Raw genomic sequence first — 24631 nt, forward strand, 5'->3', positions numbered from 1 at the left:
CTGATACACTTTAATGAGTGAAGAAACGTAGTGCTTTCCTCCTCTGATCAGGGGAGTGGTCACTGATGGCCTGGGGTGTGGGAGAGAGAAACGAGTGGGGGATCAGCCTGCTTGTGTTTTATTTCCGGCCTCACCGCTTCTCAGGCAAGTTCCTCACCTCTCAGTCTCCATTTCCTCATCTGGTCAACAAGGATAATAACATGGGTTGTTGAGAGATTAAGTGAGGCAGTGTGCATGGAAGTACCTGGAATACAGCAGATGCTCAATGGGCAGTGATGAAATCTGGAACTTGCTGGGATGGTCACTGGCGTTGCTCTGTCCCACAACTCTTGGGTCATGTTTCTTGTCTTCCTTTACACTCTCTTAATTATTTCTTTGTTTTTATTTTTTGCCCTTCCTTTTCTCTCTCCCTCTCTCTTTCTTTCTCTCTTGGCCTCTCATCTTTTTTTTTTTTTTTTTTTTTTTTGTAGCTCTCTCCCTTGCCAAGGTTTTAGGTCTTGCAAATCTCTCAAGGGCCTGGTGTTTTGTTTGTTGTTGTTGTTGTTGTTGTTGTTGTTGTCACTGGAGGCATTTAGAGGAGGGGTCGGCAAACTCCTTTTATAAAGGGTCACAGAGCAAATGTTTTAGGCTTCATGGGCCAGAGGGTCTCTGTTTCCACTATTCAATTCTGTCATTGTAGTACAAAAGCAGCCACAGATAATACACAAACGAATGAGCATGGCTGTGTTCCAATAAAACTTTATTTACAAAAACAGACCGTGGGCCTGATTTGACCTGCAAGTTATAATTTTCCAACCCCTGATTCAGACTTTTGGAGATTAAGACTCCTCTCCCTGAACACTGATATCCTCTGATGGACATTCTAGACCTCCAGTTCACACAATGACAACTGAGGAAGACTTTGGTAACTCATTGACTCTTGGTCCGTATTTTTCCACAGCACAGTCTTACACGGTGAATCAAGAAATGATGGAAAAGATGACTTTGTTATTGACAACTGAATGACATTCAAGTCTAGAACATTCTAAAGAAATTCCATTTAGACAGTTGGATCATAAGTAGCTCCATCAATTCAAAAGCAGTCAAGGTTAAGTAAAACTTGCTGGCCGCAGCAGAAATAGATAAGCATAGTGCTGGTACCATGCTCTCTGCATAGTTATTGACTGATTGTCTCAGGCCACTTCCAAAAGAGCTTGTAGACCCTGCACTGTGATTAAAACGAGCTGCTTTCCATCATTAATGGGAAGCCTTTTTACTCCACAGACCTAAGTTCCAGATCTGCCTTGGCCATATGCTAGCTGGGTCGTAGGCAATGTAACCTCTTCCACACTCAGTTTTTCTTACCCATAAAACAGGGATAATAATAAATATGTCAATATCATAGCCTTACTGTGAGGATTAAATGAAATGATGCTTTCTACGTCTATCACAGAGTAAAAAGTCCATCAGTATCTGTTACGGTTATTGTGAGATCATGTGTTTGACAAGTTTGGCATTTCTGAGAGCCCCTAATTGAAATGACTCAGGAATAGAATCATGCAACATTATGCTTGTCTCATCACCTTCCCAGAAATCCTGGAGGCCAGGCCGCCCTTCTTCAGATTGCAGAGCTGGAAATTCTCTCTGACTCTTGCCGGGGTATCACCCAGGTCTGTGGCAGCCTGCCTTCACGGTGTTCTCACTTGGCCACAGCTTTTGCCTCCCTTCTTCCCGAACATACCTCCCTCTCCGTTGTCAAGCAGTGATTTTCCAGTGTCAAACTATATTTCATCTTCCCGTGTTTATGCTTCCTACCTCTTTTTATTCCCCTCGATAGGGATGGAGGGAAAATAGGTCATCTTCCTTTCAAAAAAAAAAAAAAAAAGAGTAAGTTTAAAAGTCCCCCAGACATTTTGCTTAGCCAGCCTTCTCTTTTCCATCCCTTTGGAGAACTCAGCTGTCTTTTCTTTATATTCCCGGCATTCCTTTCTCTCCCTAAAATATAGCATTACAGCTGAACATCATAAGCACCGGGCCTACTCTGACTTTTCAAGAAGGATATTGTGTGAATTGTAGCCAGTATATTCCTGTGTAGAAAACCAACATTTTGTTTCTGCCCAGGTTGTGCCCATAGATAGTCTGTCAAACAATGTCATCAGGCAAGGGCAAGGCAACTTCCCAGCATGGGGACAATGTAATTACAAGCCCAAGTCCACACACCACCCCAGAAAGTTATTTTTAACTCTGACCAATATGTTAGGGCAACAGCCTTGCTTGCAAAAGCTAATAATCATATCTCACCTATAAGCACTTATCTGTTTAATATTCATGGAACCTACATCCTAGAATCATGCTAGCTTTTGCTGATTCACATTCAGTTCCTGTTCCTTTAAGACACTAAATTATTTTCAGTTGCCCACCGTCTGAAAACTAGTGTATAGGACATGAAATATTTATGTTAAGTAATAATATAGAAATTTACTAATAAGTTATTTTCAGATAAACAAATGTGTATATAAAATGCCTTCTATTTGCTCAGTGCTGTGTGAGACACAGGAGGTGAACGATGTGATACCTACTTCCAAGGTCAACTTTCCAGTGTCCAAATTCAGTCTCTCTAACCACGATCCACACCACCATTTGTGACCTATACGATATAACTTCAAAGACAAAATAGCAGGGCTACCTGGTGGGTTTATTTCTTTAAGTCAATGTTGGGGAGTTTTTGTGAACTTGCATTAAATGTCTTGTCATCCATTGAGCACCAATACAGTTCCAAGTTATTGTCCAATTTAGATTTAATAACGTGGCTGAAGCAATTCCCATTTTCTCTTCTGTGGGAGGCAGGTGGAAAAGTCTGAATAGAGGGTGGAAGATTGATGGGTGCAGTGAGCAGCAATTTTGCTTAATAATGACAATGTACTTGAAGTAGCACCATTTAGCATTTCCAGAGATGTGGCTGCTTTGCCCCCCATTTATATAACTTGTCAGGTCCAAGAAATTGACAGAAGAGGTAGTTTGAAATAGACAGTTGGAACACATGTCAAAAAAATATCTTCTATCGTGATCACATTGAGAATGACCGGCCAATTTTGGTTTAAGAACTTTCTTAATAGCATACTGAATCCCTTGCTGCTAAATGGAAAACAAACTAAGAATCATCAGGATGTATGGAACGAGTTGCTTCTCATTTGTTTTCTGGTTGATGAAAAAATGCTTTCGTTGATTGCCCGCTGTCTAGGTGGCTTCCCATAAAGCTTTCAAGGGCAATATTGTCTAGAGGCTAAGACCTCAACGTTTTATCTCACCTGACCTACATGAACTGTGCAGTGTGGGGTGAATTATATAAACCTTTTTGCATCTCATCTTCCTCACTTAATTGCACGGGAGTAATAATAGCACTTACTTCACAGTGTTGAGATTTAACGATGATTATTCTTTCATGTGGTACATGAGGTGTCATATAACCCAATGTAAAGAGATGAGGTGTATTTTTAAAGAAGCCGCTAAGTGACCTGATGAGACTTTTAAAAACTTTTTTGGGCTCTCATGGTGACCTGATAAGAATGCACTCGTGCCACAGACAGAATGGCTGAGTTGGAGAAAATGTAACAAAATAAACAAGTCATTTCTCTGGGGCCAAGAAGACCCACGTTGCTCTCAGAAATTCTCTTCCTCTCCAGCGTTCTCTCTGAATGCACATCGACGGGGCTGCAGTCTCCTGCAGGCTTTGCTTCAGTGATTTTCTCATCTATAACCGCACGCGGCTCTTTGATAGAAAGCTATTTGCAAAGGGACAGAATGTTTTTCCGCAGCTGTGATGTGAGTGGTATCAAAGTTATTGACTAAGTTGGAAAATAGCTTAATGTTATCTTCAGGGCTTCTGCTTCCCTGTCGGCTTGAGCCTTGGAGATGTGTATAATTGGGACTCAGTAAGACAACCTTGACACCCCTCTGCAGAGAGACGTGCCCTTTGATACAGGCTCAAAGCGAGCTTGACAAAGAGCAGCTTTTCCCTCGGGGCAGAGTGACCACTGAGAACACCCTTCCTGTGAATCTGCTAATGAAGAGGCAAAGGCCCAGGAACCCCATCCCCCCTTACCAGCTGGGAAGGTTTTAATCATTCCTACCCTTCCTGTCACCACCCAGACAGGCCAACAGCCTAGCCATCCAATCAGTAATTACAGAGAAGAGATTTCTCACAAATGCTAGTCTCCTGAGCTACCTGGCATATTGTTAAATTTGAAAAAATATTTGATGATAAATCTTGCAGCTCTTTGGTTTTGCTTACAAATGGAATCAGAGCATCGTCCCACATCTGCATCTGTTCTGCAGACACATTTGGTTGAACGTAGCTTCTAGGTTCCTTCTGAATCACAGAATTTTTGAACTTTGCCTCGGAAATATCCATGGGCTCTTTGTTAAGGGAATTACTCTCCAAGGGACAAAGTCTTTATCAGTCGAGATCTTTGGCTGCAAATCATAGTGACCAACTTGCTGTCACTTAAGCAAAGGCACACTTTGTGGGAAGGCTATGAGGAGCTTACAGACCAAAAGAACAGTCAATGCTGCGGGCTCTGGAAGGGTGGAGCCTGGCCGGGGCAGCCTTGGACAGCCTGTAGCATGAATTGGTTTGCAATGAGGATTGTACCCACCAATCACTTTTAATTTTTGTGGTCACTCTCCAATGATTCAGGTTACTAGGAAACAAAAGACAATTGCCCATCCCTTGCTTAGGTAAGAACAGGGCACCATATCTAACTGTCTTACCAGATTATCTCTAATGAGGGAGAGAGACGGCTTAAAGAAAAATGGGGGTGCTGACACCAGAGGAAGGGAGAATGAAAGCCGAGGGACAAAATTACAGTGCTTGCTACCCTGCATTTCTCAGGGCGGGATTATTTGTGTGGGCCACTTAAGAGCCAAATGCACCTCCAACTTCCATGACACCTGCTCCAATTTATCTCACAGCATTGCTGAACCTTACAACGATGATGAATGAGTCCATTGACTCAACCTCTCTTTTAGCCAGAGTCTGGGTACCTCCATTCTTGCTTTCTTCCAAAATGGTCTCTCAGTGTTCCACGCACTGCCAGCCCACTGGGTGACATGAGATCCGCCAGCTTTGTAAGGGAGGATAAATGAGTCTGACTTTGTCTTTCACACCTGGGCTTGGGCTGCATCTGAGGGAGCCCCTTTGGTCAACTTATGAAAACCTAGGGAATATTTCATTATTTTTCCATAAAGTTCTAGGAAGAATGGGTCTGCTCCTGTGTCTTGCAGGGCAGTGGCCTGAGTTAGACTTGAAGAGACAGTGCTTAATGCTCACCTCTGCTCGGGATCTGTTACAGAGACAAGACCTGAAGGGCAGTTGGGCTCAGGCTTCATGCTCAAGAAAGGCCTCAGTTTTATACTTTTGAGATTATCACAAACTATTTTTCTAAAAGTCCCAGAAATACACTGCAAATATTGAAAGAAAAAGATGTATCTGGCGAAGTTCTTACTGCAACCAGGAGAAATCTACTCTAGATAGTTAAACAAAAGGGAAACGTATTAAGGGACACTGAGTGGCTCAGAAAATCTCCAGAAGGACCAGAGGACCAGGCTAAGAGGCTATACAACCAGGACCAATGCTCTAGGCCTACCACAGGGCAAGAGAGAGCCACGGTGCTGCCCCTGGGCACAGTTCCCATGGATGGCTTCAGTGAAACAAGCTTGGACTCTGCTGCTAAACTTCTGTCACAGCTGGCCCTAAAAGCAGGATTTATCTGTCTCCACCCTCACCAACATGAGTTCCTGTGACACCTGCATCCTGAGTCACCAGCTCGCATGCAAAGTCTGGTGCTGGGGCACTATTTTGGAGGAGGCAAGAACTCATAACTGGGCCCCAGCTGCAAAGGAGGCTGGGAAGGCATGTTCTTGGCTTTTGCCTTAACAGAAGGTCTCTGCCTTTAAGGGAGCATGTTCAAAGGAACAACAGATATCCTCCCAAAGGCAATTGTGTGACTTGGAACTTGTGTTCATTCCATTAATGGACCACATCTCCCATACTGCACTGGTAGTGAATAGATTTTAGATACATTTTGTAATAATTTTATAAATCTTGTGATGATATTGAATTCTATTTTTCTTTAAAACAATGAAATATTGAAATGCACCGCAATTTTTTTTAACCTTCTTATGGCAGCATTACAAATATACCGGTATTCTTAAGTGAGAGTTATTCTGCCCTGTTAGAGGTTCATTCATTATCAAACTGAGTGACCCTTGGTTAAGCTCTCACACAGCTCTAATCCAGCATTATCAACAGGGATGTGGGGTGACAATAGTTACCTGTGAATTTATAACTGTCGGTAATATTGGCATCGCTAAATATTGCTAGGTATGGATGAGCAAGCGTTTCATATGACTTGATAAGATGCAATTAACAATGATAATTATAACAATTTACCTTATGCATTTATTTATGTATTGCTAATGAACTGGTACAGCTCACCAGAAATGTTAAGTAAACAATGAAACTCTGGGATTAGATGTTTCTATCTCATGTAATGTGGTGCTCTATTTCCAAAACACAGTCACGTCCTAGAGGTCGGTGGAGGCAGGAAATAAAACACACAGAAGGAAAATCGTGGCGATTCTTTTTGGTCATTTCATACATATTTATTAAGCACCTACTGTGTGCTGGGGATGAAACAACATGGACTCAGTCTTAAAGTGTGCACTAAGTAAGAAGAGAGGGTCTTGTCAAGAGATCATTGGATCATTTAGCATTCAGATAGTGCTAAGCCACAAAGGAAGATATTCGGTTTTGCTGGGGGTCATCGGGGTCAGCTTCTGAGGGCCAGGATTCTCTTCCCACCGCCACCCTCCACCACCTGCTTTATTGAAATGTAATCGACATGGCACCGGGATTCTTGAGTGGAGTCTTAGGGAAGGGAGGGGAACAGATGTGAACAGGGAGGAGGGTAATCAGAGTGACGAGAACTGCATGCATCAAGATCCATAAGTGTGAAAGTTCCTAAAAGACTGGAGAATTGCAGCTCTGGCTGGAAGGCAAGAGTTGGGTGAGGAATGACACCCTGTCAGACACCTTCTGATGTAAAAGTGGAAGCACATTCTTTTTGCTGCTGGTGATACTGCCTAGAATTTACATTTTGTGTTAATTGCACCTCATTTACATAATGCCTTATTATAAAGAATCACTTAGATGCTGCCTAATTGTCTTCTTTCTCTTAGAACCCTTGAGAAAGTCAAGGTCATGACCTTTATTTGTCTGAGGCAGAGAAATCTGATTTGACATTTTGCTGTCACAGACCTTTTGCTTTCATATTTGTTTCTTTTTTTTTGCATATTCATTTATTCCCAGCCCACAAAAACACTTTACTTTGTGTATTTCCTTTTGTATTTGTCTACCTGCATATGTATTTTCCTTGTAGATATAATATACATGCTTTGTATAACTTTTTTCCATTTATTATTACGTAATCATCATTTTATTTGCTTCCCTATCATATTCTTAATTGTAGGCTTTCATAGATGCCCAATATTCCACCAGATAGTCATTAGAAAATTGTTATGCTTCAGATTTTGAATAGTTTAGGCAGTACTGCAATGACAGTCTTTGTGTATAGAGCTTATTTCTTCTGTTAGATTATTTCCCTAAGAGCATCAGTAATTTTTAATTTCCCATCGGGAAAATAGACTTTTATGATTTAGGGCTTCCCCTTTTTTGCCTCCCATTCTTGTATTTCAGTAACCATTTCAGCATGAATTTTTATGCATTTTACTTCTTCCATTTAGTGCCTTACTAATGCATTCGTCCAGACATTTTTATGTAACATTTTACAAAGCAAGCCGGAGAGTTTCTGCCATCAGTGTAACTGATACTTAGGAAACCACAGCCCAGACAGACTATGGAAGTATCACAAAGAGACTGTGATGGTCGTAAAAACACTTTAACCTGCAGGTTTGAAGCTCCTTTATATTGTTCCTTAGATTTATTTTGAGTTTGTATCTTTCATCACCAACTCATAACTCATCATAACTCATCCTATTCTTAGCAATCCTTTAAATATTTTATTCATTTTCCTATTTCCTATCAAACATCACTATTTGATCAGTAGCCCCCCTCCTCCTTAGTGTTGGAAATTATTGTTACTGTGTTTGTATCTACCTCTTATTCATTGTGATCTTTTCAACTTTTCTATCAGTCAGTTGGTTCTTAAGGCCCCTCTTTGTGGAGTATGAAGGTAACAGGGGAAACAAAGAGAGCTGTAGGAGGTGTTGGGTCGTCCAGATGAGAGATGGTGGCATGGGACTTGGGTGGGAACAGTGGAGAGCTACCAAAGCGGGCAGGTTTGGGATTTCTTTATTTATTTTGGGGGAGGTAGAACCAATAGGCTTAATGATATCTTGAGGGAGGAGGAAAGGCAGATGGTAGTATCATTTACTGAGTTGAGAAACTCAAGGGAGAAGCAAACTTGAGTGGGAGTGTTGTGGGAGACATTGAAAATCAAGAATTCTGTTTGGACATGTTAGGGTTGGAAACCATTCCAACCATAGGGTTGGAAACCCAATATCCAGGCCAGCACCATCTCGTTCATTTCTAGGGTGGCAGCACACAAAAGCTCTGAATCTCCCAGCTCCATCCTTCCAGATTAGGGTTGGGGGAGCCTTGGGCTGCTGTTCCTTCGACCCAGCCTTGGGGATTTTAGCAAAGAACTTCTCTCAATCTATCTTGAGAGGGCTCATAGAGACTTCTACAGAATTCAGATGATGCTCATGTTATTCACTGCTGCCAGATCACTCCCCCCCACCCCCGCCCCTTCCACCAAATGAGATTTAGGGAAGAAGTCACCCAACTTTCAAGGATCCAGCCTGGAAGTCATCGATCATATTGTATAAGATTGAACGTACTAATAAACTACTAAGAATAATGATGAATATACAAATAGATGATATAGACCCTGCTAAGTGATTATATTCTAACATGCTTTGTTATTTTTATTATCTCAAATTTTTCAAGTTTTGCCTCAGACAAGGGAAAGAAATTCCAGATACAATTTTCCTTGATAACGACCAAGTTCAATTTGACAACTACCAATTTCCGATTCCCTCTGGGAAAGGAGGGACAGGGATGGGATTTGGGGAGTGGGAATGAAGAAGCCTCAGATGCATCTGCCAAAAGTTAAACTTAAAGCTGGGTGGGTACTGAATCAGTGTGTTCATCAGACTCATGCGTGTTGTAAAAATTAATTTAAAAATCTAACCGTGAGAGACAATATCTTCCTTTCACCCACTTCATCCTCATTAATCACCATAAGGAGTGATCTATTGGGTTTTTCTCTCAGAAAATGTAATTACTTTGTAATGAAATGTTAATGCTATGTTCTATTCTTGAAGTCGCTTGTTCAAATGGTAAAGCTTAATACGGCTTAATAGAGTTGCTAAATTTTCTTCTAAAGTCATTCTTTGAATATTTTATATTTGTCAGATGAGCTGGTGGTGATCTAGAGGGTCTTTGTCTTTACAAACAGGACTATTTCGGCAAGAACTCATCATCAGGCTGTTAACTTCAATATCTTCGAGGGCATGGTTTGCCACGGGGTGCCCCTTGTGACCATTTCCAGAGGCAAAGTGGTGTATGAAGCTGGAGTTCTTAGTGTCACAGCAGGAGATGGAAAGTTTATTCCTCGCAAACCATTTGCTGAGTATATTTACAAGCGGATCAAGCAGCGAGACCAGGTGAGTTGTGCAGAAATAGGTTGTTACCGGGGGATGAACCATCACCTGTTTCTGGATGTTGTTTTTGGCGTTTTCACATATGCTCGCCTTAACACATTCTTGGGAGTCAGGATTGAGAGGAGAGGTTCCAGCTAAATTCCAGTTTTCTAAGAGAGAATCATTATTGGATTGCATTTTCCCTTGAAGATAGGTGTATCTACCGAGGGTTTCCTCATGGACCAAGTCACTTTTCCCCAGGCAGATTCAGGGTCTCTGGGGACTTTTGGCAATTGTGTTAGTCAGCGTCCTCTAGGAAGCAGATACTCATGTTTTTATTAGGGGAAACACCTGTGTGAGAAGATTGGAGGGAGTCAGAAAATGCTGGGAGAGCCTTCAGACTGAAATTCAAGTCTGACTCTGGTGAAGGACTGAGAAAAAAGAAATGCAGCATCCTAGTCTACCATTCAATCTAAGATAGGTTGAGCAAGGCCTTGGGCAGCCCTTGAACCAAGTCTCCTGTCAACCAGCTACATGGCATGCTGTCATTGGCTGGGAGCAGCTATGGGAGGCGTGGCCTGTGTGCAAAATGGAGGTGGAGTTTGGAGCTTAGCAATGAACAGTGCTTAGCAATGAATGGTGCTTCAAAAAATTACACTCCTTATAGTTGAATGTATGAAAGCTCATTTTAATGGCCATGAGAGCAGTGGTGGAGTTTTGAGCAGGTAGATCTAAATATGAGTTCTACCTTGCCCTTCCATTTCCTAGCTATGTGGCCAACAGCAAGATCTCTCATCCTTCTGCTCAGTTGTCTGATCTAGAGAAAGGCAACATTTCCTCCTTAACAAATTGCTAAGACTGAAATAAGAGTTATAAATATAAGGCACATAGTATGGGTCAAATGTTAGTTCTGTCTCTTTGTTTTCCTCTTTTGATGACCAAATCTATGACAAAGTTTCCCTACATCTTTGTTTGTAATAAATTTATAAAAGAAACATTTGTTCTTAATGTATCATGGGTTTTTATACCTTTGTTTACTTTACACTGTTTTAAAAATTCATTTTACTAAATACACTAACATGTCAGAAAATTTCAAATGAAAACCATATAAATTGCTAGACTTGGGGTGTCGGGGAGGCAACCTGTGCCCTCGACCCCACGTGAGGACAATAGGCCATGGCTGGATGCCCGAGATCTTCTAAGACTGCCTTTCTGGTTTTTACTCAGTAGGCTTCACTCACTGTGTTCCTCATCTGGCCTAGAGACAGTAGAGTTTGAAACCCTTGGATCAATTCTAAGGCTTCTCTCTCTTCTTTCCATTTTAAAATATATTTCTATTTTTCCAAAGTTCTCTGGCTGTTTTTCAATGCATCCCATTTGGATCATGTAGTCTGTTTGATTTTTCCTCTTATGTCTTATGAGAAATTTTTTACTTGTGGATTCTCAGAGTCCCTTATACAAGATTCATCCTGTTTTGTTTGGTGTTTTTCTTTTAACACTTCCTAAAGCTTTGACTAAGTAAACAGGCACTCTAGAATGTTTTAAATTCTCAGGGTGCCATAGTTCTTTATATACTGTATTTTAGTCAAAATGTTTAAGATTACAGTTCATTTTGCTAGGGTTAATTTGTAAATGTTGACATTGACAGGTACCAGGTAGATAGTGACTGTAAGAATCCCCTGTGTTTCTGACCACGTGTGTGATAGATAATAGCAATACTAACATTTACTGATGCTAACTGAATGCAAGTCAGGGCATGAGTTCTTTCACTGTAAAATTCTGTGAGGGAAAGAACTATTATTTTCCCCCATTTTAAAGATTAGGAAACAAGCTTTAGAAATTAAGACACTGATCCAGGTCATACAGCTCGTATATGGCAGGGCCAGAACATAAACTCTGGTTGTCTGACTCCAAAAACTGTACAGGTGAGCAATGAACGATATTGTAAATCATAAAGATTGAGTTAAATGAGTTAATGGGAGACAAATGATTCAGCATTTGGTTTGGAAAACAATAGTCTCTCAAAAACTAATCTGAATTGGAGACAGTGTTGGCAGCTAATGCATTCATGAAGCTGTAATAGTAATCCAAGGTATGAGCAGAAACGGATTGGGTTAGGGAACCATAAGGAGGCAGAATCAGCAGAACTGGGTGATAGGTTAGGTCACATGTGAATTGGATTCAAGACAGCATCAGTGCCAATGCTCTCCAACAGGGGCGCTAGACTAACCGGGAACGCCTGATAGACTGTATTTAAATGGCTGACGTGACCTAAGTTGTCTTCTTGTAGAGAAAATGTTTGAGGCAGCAGAGATCACCAAATGACTGGCATCATCAATTCTCCCTTCCAAATTGTCATTTTAGGGTTTGTTGGCAAAATTCTTATCAACTTCCCTTTTCAAGAGTTCACTTTGTTTGTGAGTCATCTTAGTTTCTTAATATTTTCTTCTGATATCACCAACTTTTTTTTTCCTTTTTTTAAAATTTTTTATTGTTTATTTATTTTTGAAACACAGAGAGATGGAGCGTGAGTGGGGGAAGGGCAGAGAGAAAGGGAGACACAGAATCTGAAGCAGACTCCAGGCTCTGAGCTGTCAGCACAGAGCCCGATGCGGGGCTTGAATCCACGGACTGTGAGATTCATGACCTGAGCTGGAGTGGGGTGCTTAACCTACTGAACCACCCAGGCACCCCTGATATCACCAACTTTTAAGGCATTCAAGGGCATTATTGTTTTTGCAGTAACAATAGGTGATAGCTGTTATCGTTATTGTCATGTGCTATTCTGAGCACTTACTATCTGCCAGGCACCGTACCAGATGGTTTACAGTCGTTATTTTACTCAACCTGCATAACAAGTCATATGGTAGATATTATCAACTTCATTTTACAAAATAGAAAGCTGAGTCTCAGCAAGATTAAATAACTTCCCTGTGATAAGCAGTAAGTAAACGTAAGAGCCAGGATTTGTAACATGGCCTTTCTGATTCCCGCTGTATCATGGGACCTCCATACAGCAAGAAAAGAGAAGAAAGTGATTGTGAAACTCAAAGTGTGGGGAAACTCATTATTTTGGAAAACGGTGGTGTGGGAAAAATATCAAATAAAATGGATAAAATGAGGTTTGAAGGTTGCCTGGAGACATTTCAAACATTTTTTTCTCTCCATGAAGCAAAGATAATTTTATAGAAGAAAAATATCACACTAAGGTTAATAAAGAGAGTTGTTAGGCATTCTAGTTTTAAATTCACATTAGGTTATTAGAGCTCTTGCTTTGGTTTCCATTTAAAATATTCTGGTTATTTTTGTAAGGGTAGGAGTTTGAAGGCAAGCAGAAAAGTAAGCAAATGAATCCCTTACCCTTCTGGACTCCCAAAGAACAGATGGTAGAGACACATCGGCGTTTGCCTGCTCCATAACTTGGCTGACTTGGCCGGAGTGTTGGTTCCTTAAGGACACCATCTTATATTTTCATGCCCAGTACTTGGTACATAGTAAGAATTTGATGCATAAACAAACTGCAGGGGCATCTGGAGGGCTCGGTTGGTTAAGCATCCGACTTCGGCTCAGGTCATGATCTTGCGGTTCATGAGTTTGAGCCCTGCATCGGGCTCTGTGCTGACAGTTTGGAACCTGCTTCAGATCCTCTTTCTCCCTCTGTTTCTGCCCCTCCCCCACTCATGCTCTGTCTCTCTCTGTAAAAAATAAACATTAATAAATTTTTAAAAATAAAAAAAAACTGCAAACAGAAAGAGCAAAGACTATAGTTTTAGAGGTCTTAGAAAAAATTTTAAATCAACTTACCCAGGAGATTGCCCCCTGACTCATCCCAAATTGTGGAATTATCTGTGAGCTTGATTCTTGTCCATGAGTTTATTACTTAACAAAAGTTACCAGCATCATGCCATGCACCTACCACTGTTATCAGATACAGTAAAGAATTTCAAAGGAAAGAAACAACACTTTTATCCAATTTGACAGCTTTTGGGAATTGTTACTTTATTTATTTTAACATTTAAGCAGCTGATCCTTAAGGGAAAAAAATTTAAATCAGAAGATGAGGCATCAAACTATTTGATAAATATAACATAATAAAATATATATTAGAATATTTTATAAAAAGTCACTTAAGTGACTCTTGGGGGATGAAGGAAGGAGAAAAAAAAAGAGTAACACAACTTAGATGTTCAAGAGCATCTGGAAAGAATAAAATCAACTTACATACTGTTAATTCCTTACCCCAAAAAATATAGCTCGTGAACCTCAAATGAATTACTTTTTCTAGAATTTTTTGTGTGTTTAGACTTGTAATTTTCACCCACATTTGGAAGTACAGAGTTGCTTTAAGTCATCTCTTTTTCTCTTTTTTCAGTATTAAGCAACCCAATCTATTCTGGGAAATCAGGGTCACATTGCATTTTATAGAGAAACAGGAATAGCTTCACGGAGCAATGCATGGCTTCAGAGTTGTGCCAAAGCTTTGAAGCTTTTAAAGCTTTGCAACAATAAGCATAATTTGCCTTTTAGATAAGATAAAATTGAATGGATGGCTGATCTGGTCCTTGAAATGAGTGTTCTCCACTTCTGAAGGAACAGTTTGTCAACGTCTTTCTCAATGTGGTAGCTCAGAGAAAATAATTTAAGGGATGTCGGTAACTGCCACGTATCCTCATTTCCTCAGATTGATTGATAATAATAATCAAAGGTGATACCTCCGTTGGAGTCGGCTCATTTTGGTTCATGAGAGACATCTGTGTGTGACTCTTCCCAGCTCCTCATTCAGTGACGTCACTTCAGTGGCCTGAAATCTGCTGTGGTGGGAGCATTTACACCCCAGAAATAGGCAGGTGCTATACATCAGGGCTTTGGGGTGGGGGCTGCTGAGAAAAGGGAAGGCAGCGCTGGTTGTTGACATTGACCAGTGCACCACTGTATACGGGGACTTCCTAAATACTCTCTTTTTGCGCTTTAACCACTCAGCATTTATTCAGTAAATATTTATTGATAACCAGTTATGTGCCTGGCATAGTTTAATCCTTACAACCTTCTGAGGCAAGTAGTGGTATTCCAATTTTATAAAGTAAGAAACTGAGGCATTTTTTAAAGTTTATTTACTTATTTTGAGAGAGGCTGAGACAACATGAGTGGAGGAAGGGCAGAAAGAGAGAGAGAGAGGGAGAGAATTCCAAGCATGCTCCGCATTATGAGTGCAGAGCCCGACATGGGGCTTGAACTCACAAAACCATGAGATCATGACCTAAACCGAAATCAAGAGTTTGACCCTTAACTGACTGAGCCACAAGGTGTCCCAGAATCAGAGGCTTAAGGAGGTCACATAGCTACTAAGTGGCCGCCTTAGAACCCAGACCCAGATTTTTCTACCTCCAAAGCCAATCCCCTTAGCCTCTATTGCTGCAATGTACTGATCAGGAAGTTTACTGCCCCCCCACGACACACAAAGCCACCTGCCCCCATCCTCAGAATGTCACCCCCCTACTCTGCCTTCCTGTACATGGCGTTCACTTATCCTCAGGCTGGCAAACTTATTACCAGAGGACCCATCCCTGAAATGAGAGGGCCCAGCTTTGTCACATTGTCCTTGAGAAATAGCTCAGCAGATATGTTGAAGGTTAAATGGAAATAATTGGTGGATTGCAAAATATTTTCGAAATGCAGGTTTTCACTGTTATAGGTCATCTCTAATGAACCTAGGGGTTCCTCGTGCCCTAGGGATTCACAGCCCTGAAGGGCTCAGTTCAATGTGTGCTGAGTGTTCACCAGACAGGCATGGACTTCATTTGCTGCTCATTTGGACTGCTAAGTATTGGGTCAGTACCTGCTGTTTGGAATCTGGAAATTCTGTTGCCTCAATTGATATTTTAGTTTCTTAGTCTCCATGGTTGGCATGGTATCAGAACTTCCTCTGGGGCCCAGGATTCTTCTCTGTTGGTCTTCCTAGTCTCAGAAAAGCTAGCATCCCAGCACACAACTCTCTGCAAACAATACAATTACATTTTCTATCAACTTACAACTTCCTGTTTCCCCTGGTCAGCTAACCAAAAAGCATTTCTGCAATTACGCGGGTATAATAATGATTGCGATTAATATTTATTCATAGTGCTGCACATTGTGATATAGTTCTCTTTTCTGTCTATTAACTCATCATAATGACAGTCATCATTAAATGCTGTAAACCTTGAACTTTACCAACGCAAGCCACCAACACCCTGCCAGACGAGGTGCCATCTGTGATCCCTATATTACCTAAGAGAGCCTCTCACACAGTTTTACCCTCGAGCCACTTTATTGGATTGTGATATCATCAGGATGGAAAGATCTGGTGGTGGGTGAAATCATTGGATTTTGACCCACCTGTACTGAGGGGAACAGATGCCACAACCCAGTTCAGCCCTCTGAAGGTGCATTCTCAGGACACTAGTCTCACTCTAGTCTCTCTCTCTCTCTCTCTCTCTCTCTCTCTCTTTCTTTCTTTTGGACACTAGTCTCTTGAGGTGCACCTTGAGAAAGGTGTCACATAATTTTAGATAATGCTGCTCTCAGACTGATTCTATTGCCCAATATCATACAAAAAGTTCCAAGAAGTCCTACAGTTAAGAAACCTTTCATTTAACAAATATTTCTCGAGAACCAGGTACTATCCTAGGCCCTGGGGAAACAGGCATAATATAACACCAGTGTTCGTTCTCAAAGACCTTAAATCCTATTTCCGTTTCACCTACAGTTCCTTGTGCCTAACTTCCAGTTTTGCTGGAGACACTTATTACATCCCCCTGTGATGAGGTCTATTAGCCACTTGAACAAAGGAGTCTGGAGATTAGGAGAGATCAGGGCTGCAACTAAAATTTGGGAATCGCAACATGTAGATTTAAAACCATAAGTCTGAGGCCACCGAGAAGAAGAAAGGGGGCTTGAGATAGAGCTCTGGGACTGCCAACCTTCAGAGGTTGAGGAGCAGAGGAGCCGGCAAAGGAGCCTGAGAAAGGGGCCGGTGAGGTAGGAAGAAAACCAGGAGAGAAGGCAAGCAGAGAAGAGACCTGCCCTCTTTGGTTCAATCCAGAGCCCTCTGCTTCTTTGTCCAGCTCTTCCATAAATGCCCGCGAAGAATTAGGTATGGGTTTAGCTGGGAGACTCAGGACAGAGTCCGTGTTAATCACTGTGCTCATCTGAGATCCTAGGGAACGAAACCCACTTTATTTTGGACCCCACCACTTAGGGTAACCCATGAGCATGACACATTGGTCTCACCAGACGCTAGGGGCCATGTCAGGGCAGGGCACTTCACTCTTCAGACGGAGATCTGTTATTGTCACTAGAGAGAAGTAACAAGAGTGGTGGGTTGGGTCTACTGAGAAAACACATGTGCAACTGAACTTCTGAATAACACAGTGACGGCTTGAGATTTCGCAGGACGAGTGCCATCACTCTCTGTTTTGTCACAGTGAATATCTACTGAGGTTCTGAAATAGATGGAGTGCAATGCCAGGGGCAATAGGCAGTACAAAGATGAACAAGATGTGGGGCTAGCATTAAAGAGTTTATGTAACCCACCTCTAAGGATAAGAAGATTTTACAAGGTGAAAGTACTGGGAGGCTTGGGACCAGAACTTGAATTGTCTTTGATTTCTGTCAAATCATCTATCAAAGCGGAAGGCTGTGAGGTGTGGAGCAGCAAAGCCTCCCCAGAAAGGGCCGGTTTGTCTCTGAGGCGGCGGCGTGGGCAGGAGTGGTTAATGCCCCACGGCAGTTCTGGCGGGAAATCGTGCCCTGCCTACCCAGAGCCTCAGAGGCAGATACAGAGCAGGACCACGTGCAGATTAGACCTGGCCAGTCAGGTCAGAGATACATGGTGGCCACTGTGACCAGAGTGACCAGCAAGGCTACGAGGGGCCTAGTGGCACTGCTAGTGAAGTGACTGAGCAGCCAGAAGGTGGTTCGTGGACAACCAGGTGAGCTGAGGCCTGCCCACAGGAGACAGTCGGCCAAAGAGGAAGGGCAGCCTGGAGAACAGATAAACGGCGAAACACAGCAAAGGAGTGTGAGGGAAACGGAGTTACCCCAGGCCAGGATGACCCACACAAAGAGGAGACAAAGCTCAGATGGGGATCTCCTTCCCATCATACCCTGGGTAGAAATTGATCAACTGTGTACTGAGTACTTGTTATGGAAAAACAGAGCAGTACCCCAGCCCCGAATCTGCTGGAAGGGATAGATGAGTAAACAGATAATTACAGGAAACTATGGTAAACAGGATGATGGATGTGTTAGGGAGGGCTAAAGCATCCTGGACGGACAATCCTCTGGACTTGAGTTAGAGAAGATAAATCAGAGATATTTAGGCCAAGGAGGTGGTAATGCCAGCATGGACAAGGTCTAGCCCTGGTGGGAGGATCTGGGAAGGACACTGGTCATCTGTTGAGTCTCGTGATCCCCACCAAGTCTGCAGCTGGGGTCAGGGAAGGATCCTCCAAGGGACTGATCAGGTTGTGAAGCAAGCCCACCCCTGAATGAGGAGGACTGTGCCTGGGCATGATGGCTCTGCTTAAATCACTGCTTTTAGCCACCCCTTCCCAGGAAGGAGTCCAGGAGAGACAAAAAGGTAATAGCTGAAAACCACAAGCAGTGAAGTTTCAAAGGAACTGTTGGGTGAAGAGGGAGACAGAGTGGGGCTGATGAAGGGCACGCAGCATGAAGGCAGGTGACATAAAGATCTGCCCACTTATGTCACTTTTTCCAGGGGATCTTAGCTGTGGAAAAGGCTGATGATGGAATTGAACTATGCCACAGGTTTTACTGAGTGCCAGTGCTAACAGAAAAGAGAGAAAGGAAAGACCCTTCCGATTGTAGGCAACATATGGACATGAATCCTGGTTTTCCTAGCTAGTTCTTTTTTTCAACGTTTATTTATTTTTGAGAGAGACAAAGAGCACATGTACAAGTGGGGGAGAGGCAGGGAGAGAGGGAGAGAGAATCCAAAGCAGACTCCATGCTGTCAGTGCAGAGCCTGATGCAGGGCTTGAACCCCCGAACCGTGTGATCATGACCTGAGCCAAAACCAAGTCGCTTAACCGACTGAGCCATCCAGGCACCCTGTTATTAGCCAGTTCTGATGATGCCCGTTAATTATGTTTAGTTCCCTTTACAGTCTCAGTCGTGTTTGGATTCAATTATATGGTCAGCCAAGGTTTAAGTGATACATCATACAGTCTGACGTGGAAAGTAAACCAGGAGAGGAAAAAACATGAAGACCTCCCTGAAAGGTCATAGAGTGGGACAGTAAGTAGGTGTAAAGTTTCAGGTGTGGCTTGGCTCCAGGTAACACAAGGTCCAGGGGCTGGGTGGCAGAAATAGGAAGTTGGTCCTTCATTTCTTGGTGTCGATGTTCCTCACGATGACAACAGGATCCAGGGCAAAGTAAAGGACAGAGATAGTCAAAATGAAAGTCCAGCAAAGCATCCAACCAGACACAGAAAACGGACAGAGGCTGGGACTGGTGAGCAGAGGGCAGGGGTCCCCCCCTCCCATCCCCTAAGTGCTCTGTGTGTGTGCCCTGACACTACACTTCAAATCTCACAGCTGTAGGGACGGTCTCTGTGTTGCTCTTTGTTTTGTCCTCTGTGCCTGGCAAAATATCTGGGACTGTGTGTGTTCAATAAATACCCATAAAATGAAGGAAGGTAACGCTTTGTATCTGGGAGATGGCGTTCATTCCCTCCGTTTCCTAGATGAGTGAGTAGGCCTATCTGGCTCATTTGGCAAAGCTAGAACTCAAACATAGGTCCGGTGTCTGGCAGAGCTCACATTGTTGATCACATTGTGGTCAAAACAAGGCAAATGTTACTGGAGGGGGGGATCTACATACTCATGTGTACACACATACTTATTTATTAAGAGCCTATTCTACACTAGGCATTATTCTAAATGATTTACTTATTTTTAATCCTCTCCCAACCACCCCCAAAAGCCGGTGCTGTTACTATTCCCAGCTTAAACTGAGGCACCAGGAATACAGTGTTCAGTAACATGCCCAAACAGTCTGGTTTCAGAGCCCATGCCCTTAATCACTGCGGCTTGCTGCCTCTTGACTTGCCAGTAAATTTGTGTCCATGTTTATAAACAGTGTGACTTATTTCTTGTGAATGCCTTTGTTTATCCAGTCCAGATTTCTAAACTCTGAGCAAGCACTGAATTAACTCAAGCTGAATCCAGCCGGCGGGTTCTGCTCTCAGCGGGCCACCCGAGAGGTGTAGTTAGAGATGTGAGATTCTGTGGACAGCCTGTTACACACAGGGGCAAGTGAGAAAATGAGAAAAACACATACACAGATTGCTAGACTCAGAAGAAAACGCTCAGAGTCTTGGGAGAGGTACCACAAAGCGGTCTAGGAATATAGATGTCTAAGATTGAAATGAGAAGGAAAGGTAGAATGTCCGAAGGACCATGAGGTGGTTAATACAACCAGAAGGGTGTGGGGATGGGGTAGAGGCTCCAATTTAAGTTTCAGTGAAAAGAACAATCAGAGCGTGCTTCCTGGGTCTTTGTTGGACACCGATTAGCGCCAGCAAAGAGTGGGGCACAGCTCAGGTACTTGAGGTTGCCGGGAACTTCAGTGAAAGGGCAAGGGGCGGGAGGCACATGAGAGGTAAATTAGCAAGATTCGTTTTGCTCTCGCTAAGATTCGTTTTGCTCATTAAGGGAGCTGCGCTTAGCTTTGAATTCAGGAAATCAGTAAACCACAAGAGGAAAATGAACTGTTCTGTTTCAGACTTGCACACCTACCCCTGTGGAGCGTGAACCCTACAAGGGAGAAGTCGTCACACTGAAAACTAGAGAGACAAAAGAGGACGCCGCAGCAGGGACCAGGAAACAGGCCCACCCCTGAGCTGGGTGCTGTGGGTAAGGGACGGTGGGCAGAGAAAGTATTCCTGCATGAAATCAGCAGCTCTGTCTTCATAAACTTTTGAAGAGTCCAAGGTCAATGTCAAAGGCTTCAAAGTGACAAAAGACTCAAGGACAGGTTAGCTAAGGGAAGACTGATAAAAGACCTCTTAACACAGAACACTTAGTTGAGCCTGCAGATTGAAGAAGGCCTTGGTCTATTTCGAGATTTATTCTCTGAGATGTTAGGAAACTTTCAGCAAAGCCTTGAAGTATCAAATGTGAGCAAGAGGCAAATAGACGGGTAGCATACAGAGGGACCTGTTAGTGAGGAAATTTGACACGTCTTAAAACAGTGTAATTTTGTGGTCAAAATTTATAAAGTATTTAATTAGGATCTTATCTAGAAAACAAATCTTCGTATTGTAAATGCAATTATGTTCTAGAACTTAGAATGAATGAAAAAAATAAATCAAATGTTGCTTTTGGGTGTATGATTTTTCAGGAAAATTATTTGATAGTCTTTGATGTACTTTATTGCACACTTAATTCTTGGAATAGTATTGTAGATATGGTCATTTTGGAAAAATATTTCAGTGCTTCCTCAGTTTTCTCTTAGTCTTTTGATACCCAGATCTTTCTTTTTTTTCAAGTATCTATTATCACCATTCTTGTCAATTTCTTTCCTTCCTTCTTCCTTCCTCCCTCCCTTCTCTTCCCTTCCCTTCCTCTTCCTTCCTTTCTCCCTCTTTCCTTCCTTCCTTCCTCCCTCCCTCCCTCCCTCTCTCTCCCTTCCTCCTTTCTTTCCTCCCTCCCTCTCTCCCTCCCTCCCTTCCTTCCTTCCTTCTTTCCTTTCTTCCTTCCCTCCTTTTCTTTCTTTCTTTCTTTCTTTCTTTCTTTCTTTCTTTCCTATTATTTTCTGATCCTGCTCTGGCAGCCTCTCTCCAACACAACTTCCACTGGCTTCATGAAATCTGCATGTTTTGCCAGCTTTAAATTTCATAGGGCTCTAAATTTTTTTTTTTAATTTATGATGTTTTTGGCTGTTTCAACACATAGTGATCTGCAAAAGACTTATACGAGGGGTCGACATGGTAAACGGGGATAGGTGTTTGTGTTAATTGGGACACTGTCAAAGGACTACTTTTATGCATACCCACTTAGGAGTTGCACATTTTTACACTAGGACAACCTGTACTTCCCTAAACCCCATGACTTGAATCATGAGGTCCTGTGTACTCTGGGTTATATTCTCTTTATTATGGAGTGCGGTCTTTAACAATGCTATGCAGCCAAAGCTTCAAGTTTTTTGTCATTTCCTGACTATTGGAATTCTTTTTCCAATCCAGAAAGATTGTGTTAAAAATTCAGAGGAAGATTAGCAAGAGGGAGAAATTCTGTTGAATGCTATAACATGCTATTAACATCATTTATAGGAGCAGGATTAGTGTTTACTTTGATTATAGCATTTCTTGGGGGTTAGGCTTGAGTTCTGCATCTCTTTATGAGGGAGAATGTTATACTGAGTTCCTTTTGTTCTGTTCAAAGGTAAAATCAGAGAAAAGAATTCTGCTGTTCCCATCACTGTTAAGTGTCGTCAGCCCGTGGAGAAACAGGCCTCATTTCAACTCCCCAAGATGCTTTTGAAAAAATAATCGCTCAAGGCCTCTTTGATTTCCTTTCAGAAGCAATTGCTGTCTTTCTCACTGTGACTTTGTTGCTGCGTAAGATGGAAGATATAAATGACTATTATTGTGATGGAAAGTCCATGTGAAAATTCATTGATGATACTTTAAAATGCCATCTTTGCTTGTACCGGATTTCTTGCTTTGAAATTTTAAAAATCACTTTCTTGTTTAAGGTTGTTTTAATGGCTACCATTTGTTTAAAAATAGCAAACTCTGTGGTTTTACATCCTATTCTAATTAATAAACATTGAGATCTGCATTTTATATCCTGTTCTCTGGGTCATGTGTATCTTCTAACTTACAGGGTTGAGACTCTGAGAGGTTGGTTTTGATTCAAAAGCACAATTTCCTCTGTGACATCTGTTTCAGTAACTCCTGGAAATCGGATCCCTGAACAAACCTCATGTAATTAAACTGGATACTCAACCTTAGATTAAGTCTGAAGCAAATTATCCAATCACACTGATGAGTGCAGGATTTGCAGGAATTAACAAGAATCAGCATGGCTGAAGGATGCTACAGTGATACCTTCCCTCCCCTATGCTTCCGGGTCTGTCCTGTGATCCTTCTGTGTATGCAGAGAAGCTGAGCTTCTATTTCTTCTCCTAAGTAAGTAGGTCAAGAGGAATTTTTAAAACATGGAGTAAAATCAGGGCAATTATGCTCTCACTGCAGATACATCTACCCCTGACTTAACTTAGATCAGGAGTGTATCCACACCTTTGACAAAGGGTGATAGGAATCCAGTTTATCCAATTCTAATTTGTTTTGAACACACAGGAAAAAATGACAGAGAGCTACACCTGAAGAAGAATCATGGGTCTTTTTTGTCAGGGTAGAGGTACCTTAAAATATTTGATTAGTATTCTCCTCTGCTTTGGTTGACAATGGAAACCCCTCAATAAAATGTCTGAATCCTCTGAAAAGAAATAGTTAAATTGCTTTCTCACCTGGAAGCCAGCTCCCACTCATCCCTCAGTCTTCTGCCTAATATCACCCCTTCTTATAGGCTTTTTCAGATCCAACATGAGAGGTCATGTTGGGTCATATTCGTCCTTACCAGAGTCTGGCTTACGCCCAGTCACAGTGCCTGTGTCAATACACTATAATCACTGCTTTACATGACTTCTCCTCCCGGAAACTGAATGCTCATTCAGGGCAGGGCCCGTCCGGTTCAGATCATTTCCCCAGCATTTATCAGAGTGCCTAGAAATTGATGAGCATTCTATGCATGTTTATTAATTTTTAAATAAAGGAGGAAACGAAGGAGTTCCTGCTAGGTTCCTCAATTGAGAGAGATGAAGTTAGTAAGAAGTCTGAACAAAATAGGGACAAACTTTGTGGAGTATTTTAGTCTATGGCCATACCACCATGAATGCACCCAATCTCGTCTGATCACGGAAGCTAAGCAGGGTCGGACCTGGTCAGTACCTGGATGGGAGTATTTGAGTGTAAGCTTGCTTTAAATGAAGAGTACCTGGGGTGGGGGGTGGGGGGGGGCTGGGTGGCTCAGTCGTTGAGCATCCAACTTTGGCTCAGGTCACGATCTCAGGGGTTTGTGAGTGCCAGCCCCACATAGGACCCGACTGTCTGCCCTGAGCCCACTTCGGATCCTCTGTCTCCCTCTCTCTCTGCCCCTCCCCTGCTCATACTCTCTCTCTCAAAAATAAATAAACATTTACAAAAAATAAATGAAGAGCACAGATTCATTGTCTGTTTGATAGATCCTTTTTTGGAGAATGAAATCTGTGTCAACAAAGTCATTTGAAATGAATGTGGGGATCCCTTTGTTGCTTTTATGAGACTTGTCATGAATATTTTTGCAGAAACGTAATTCTAACTAATATTATAAAGCCATAAGAAAACATGATTCAAGCTATTAATATTTAATACCATGTTTTTCAGGATGGCCTCTGGTATACAAAGCGAGGTCCTTTTGTCACTAAACAATTGCATTTTCAAGGTCTGTGCAAAAAATAGATGGAATGAGTAGCATTCCATTTTTAAAATTCAAATATGAGTTTATTAAAACATACAAAAAGCAAAACAATTAACATAACCACACCTATGTACCTACCATCCCATTTAAGAAATAAAACTTTACCAATACAGTGCAAGTGCCATTTCCACATCTCCTACCTGCCCCAAGGTAACCAGAGCTCTGAATCTGGAGTTTTATTCCCACGCACATCTTCCATACCTTTGCGATACCTGCCCATATCTCTAAGCATTGTGTTGTATGGGGTTAAATCTTATAGAAACATTATATAGTATGTATTGGGGTTTTTTTTTGTTTGTTTGTTTTCTAGTGCCTATGGTGTTGATTCCTGCTTTTTTTTTTTTTC

The 24631-nt window shown here is 42.0% G+C and overlaps 1 protein-coding gene across 2 annotated transcripts in view; it reads left to right on the forward strand.

Annotated features, from left to right (window-relative positions):
• The window catches only part of DPYS (dihydropyrimidinase), an 81226-nt gene extending 58676 nt beyond the window's left edge, over nucleotides 1-22550 (forward strand). The window contains exons 8-10 of one of the 2 annotated variants that reach the window (XM_045453931.1): nucleotides 9519-9726; nucleotides 20486-20616; nucleotides 22147-22550. In XM_045453931.1, the coding sequence (XP_045309887.1) occupies nucleotides 9519-9726; nucleotides 20486-20602 (325 nt within the window). In that variant the 3' untranslated portion in view covers nucleotides 20603-20616; nucleotides 22147-22550. The remainder of the gene's footprint in view (nucleotides 1-9518; nucleotides 9727-20485; nucleotides 20617-22146) is intronic. The other variant, XM_045453929.1, reaches the window with a different exon arrangement.
• The last annotated feature ends 2081 nt before the right edge of the window (nucleotides 22551-24631 follow it).

This window comes from Leopardus geoffroyi, chromosome C3 (genome assembly GCF_018350155.1).
Source record: "Leopardus geoffroyi isolate Oge1 chromosome C3, O.geoffroyi_Oge1_pat1.0, whole genome shotgun sequence".
Classification (NCBI taxonomy): domain Eukaryota; kingdom Metazoa; phylum Chordata; class Mammalia; order Carnivora; family Felidae; genus Leopardus; species Leopardus geoffroyi.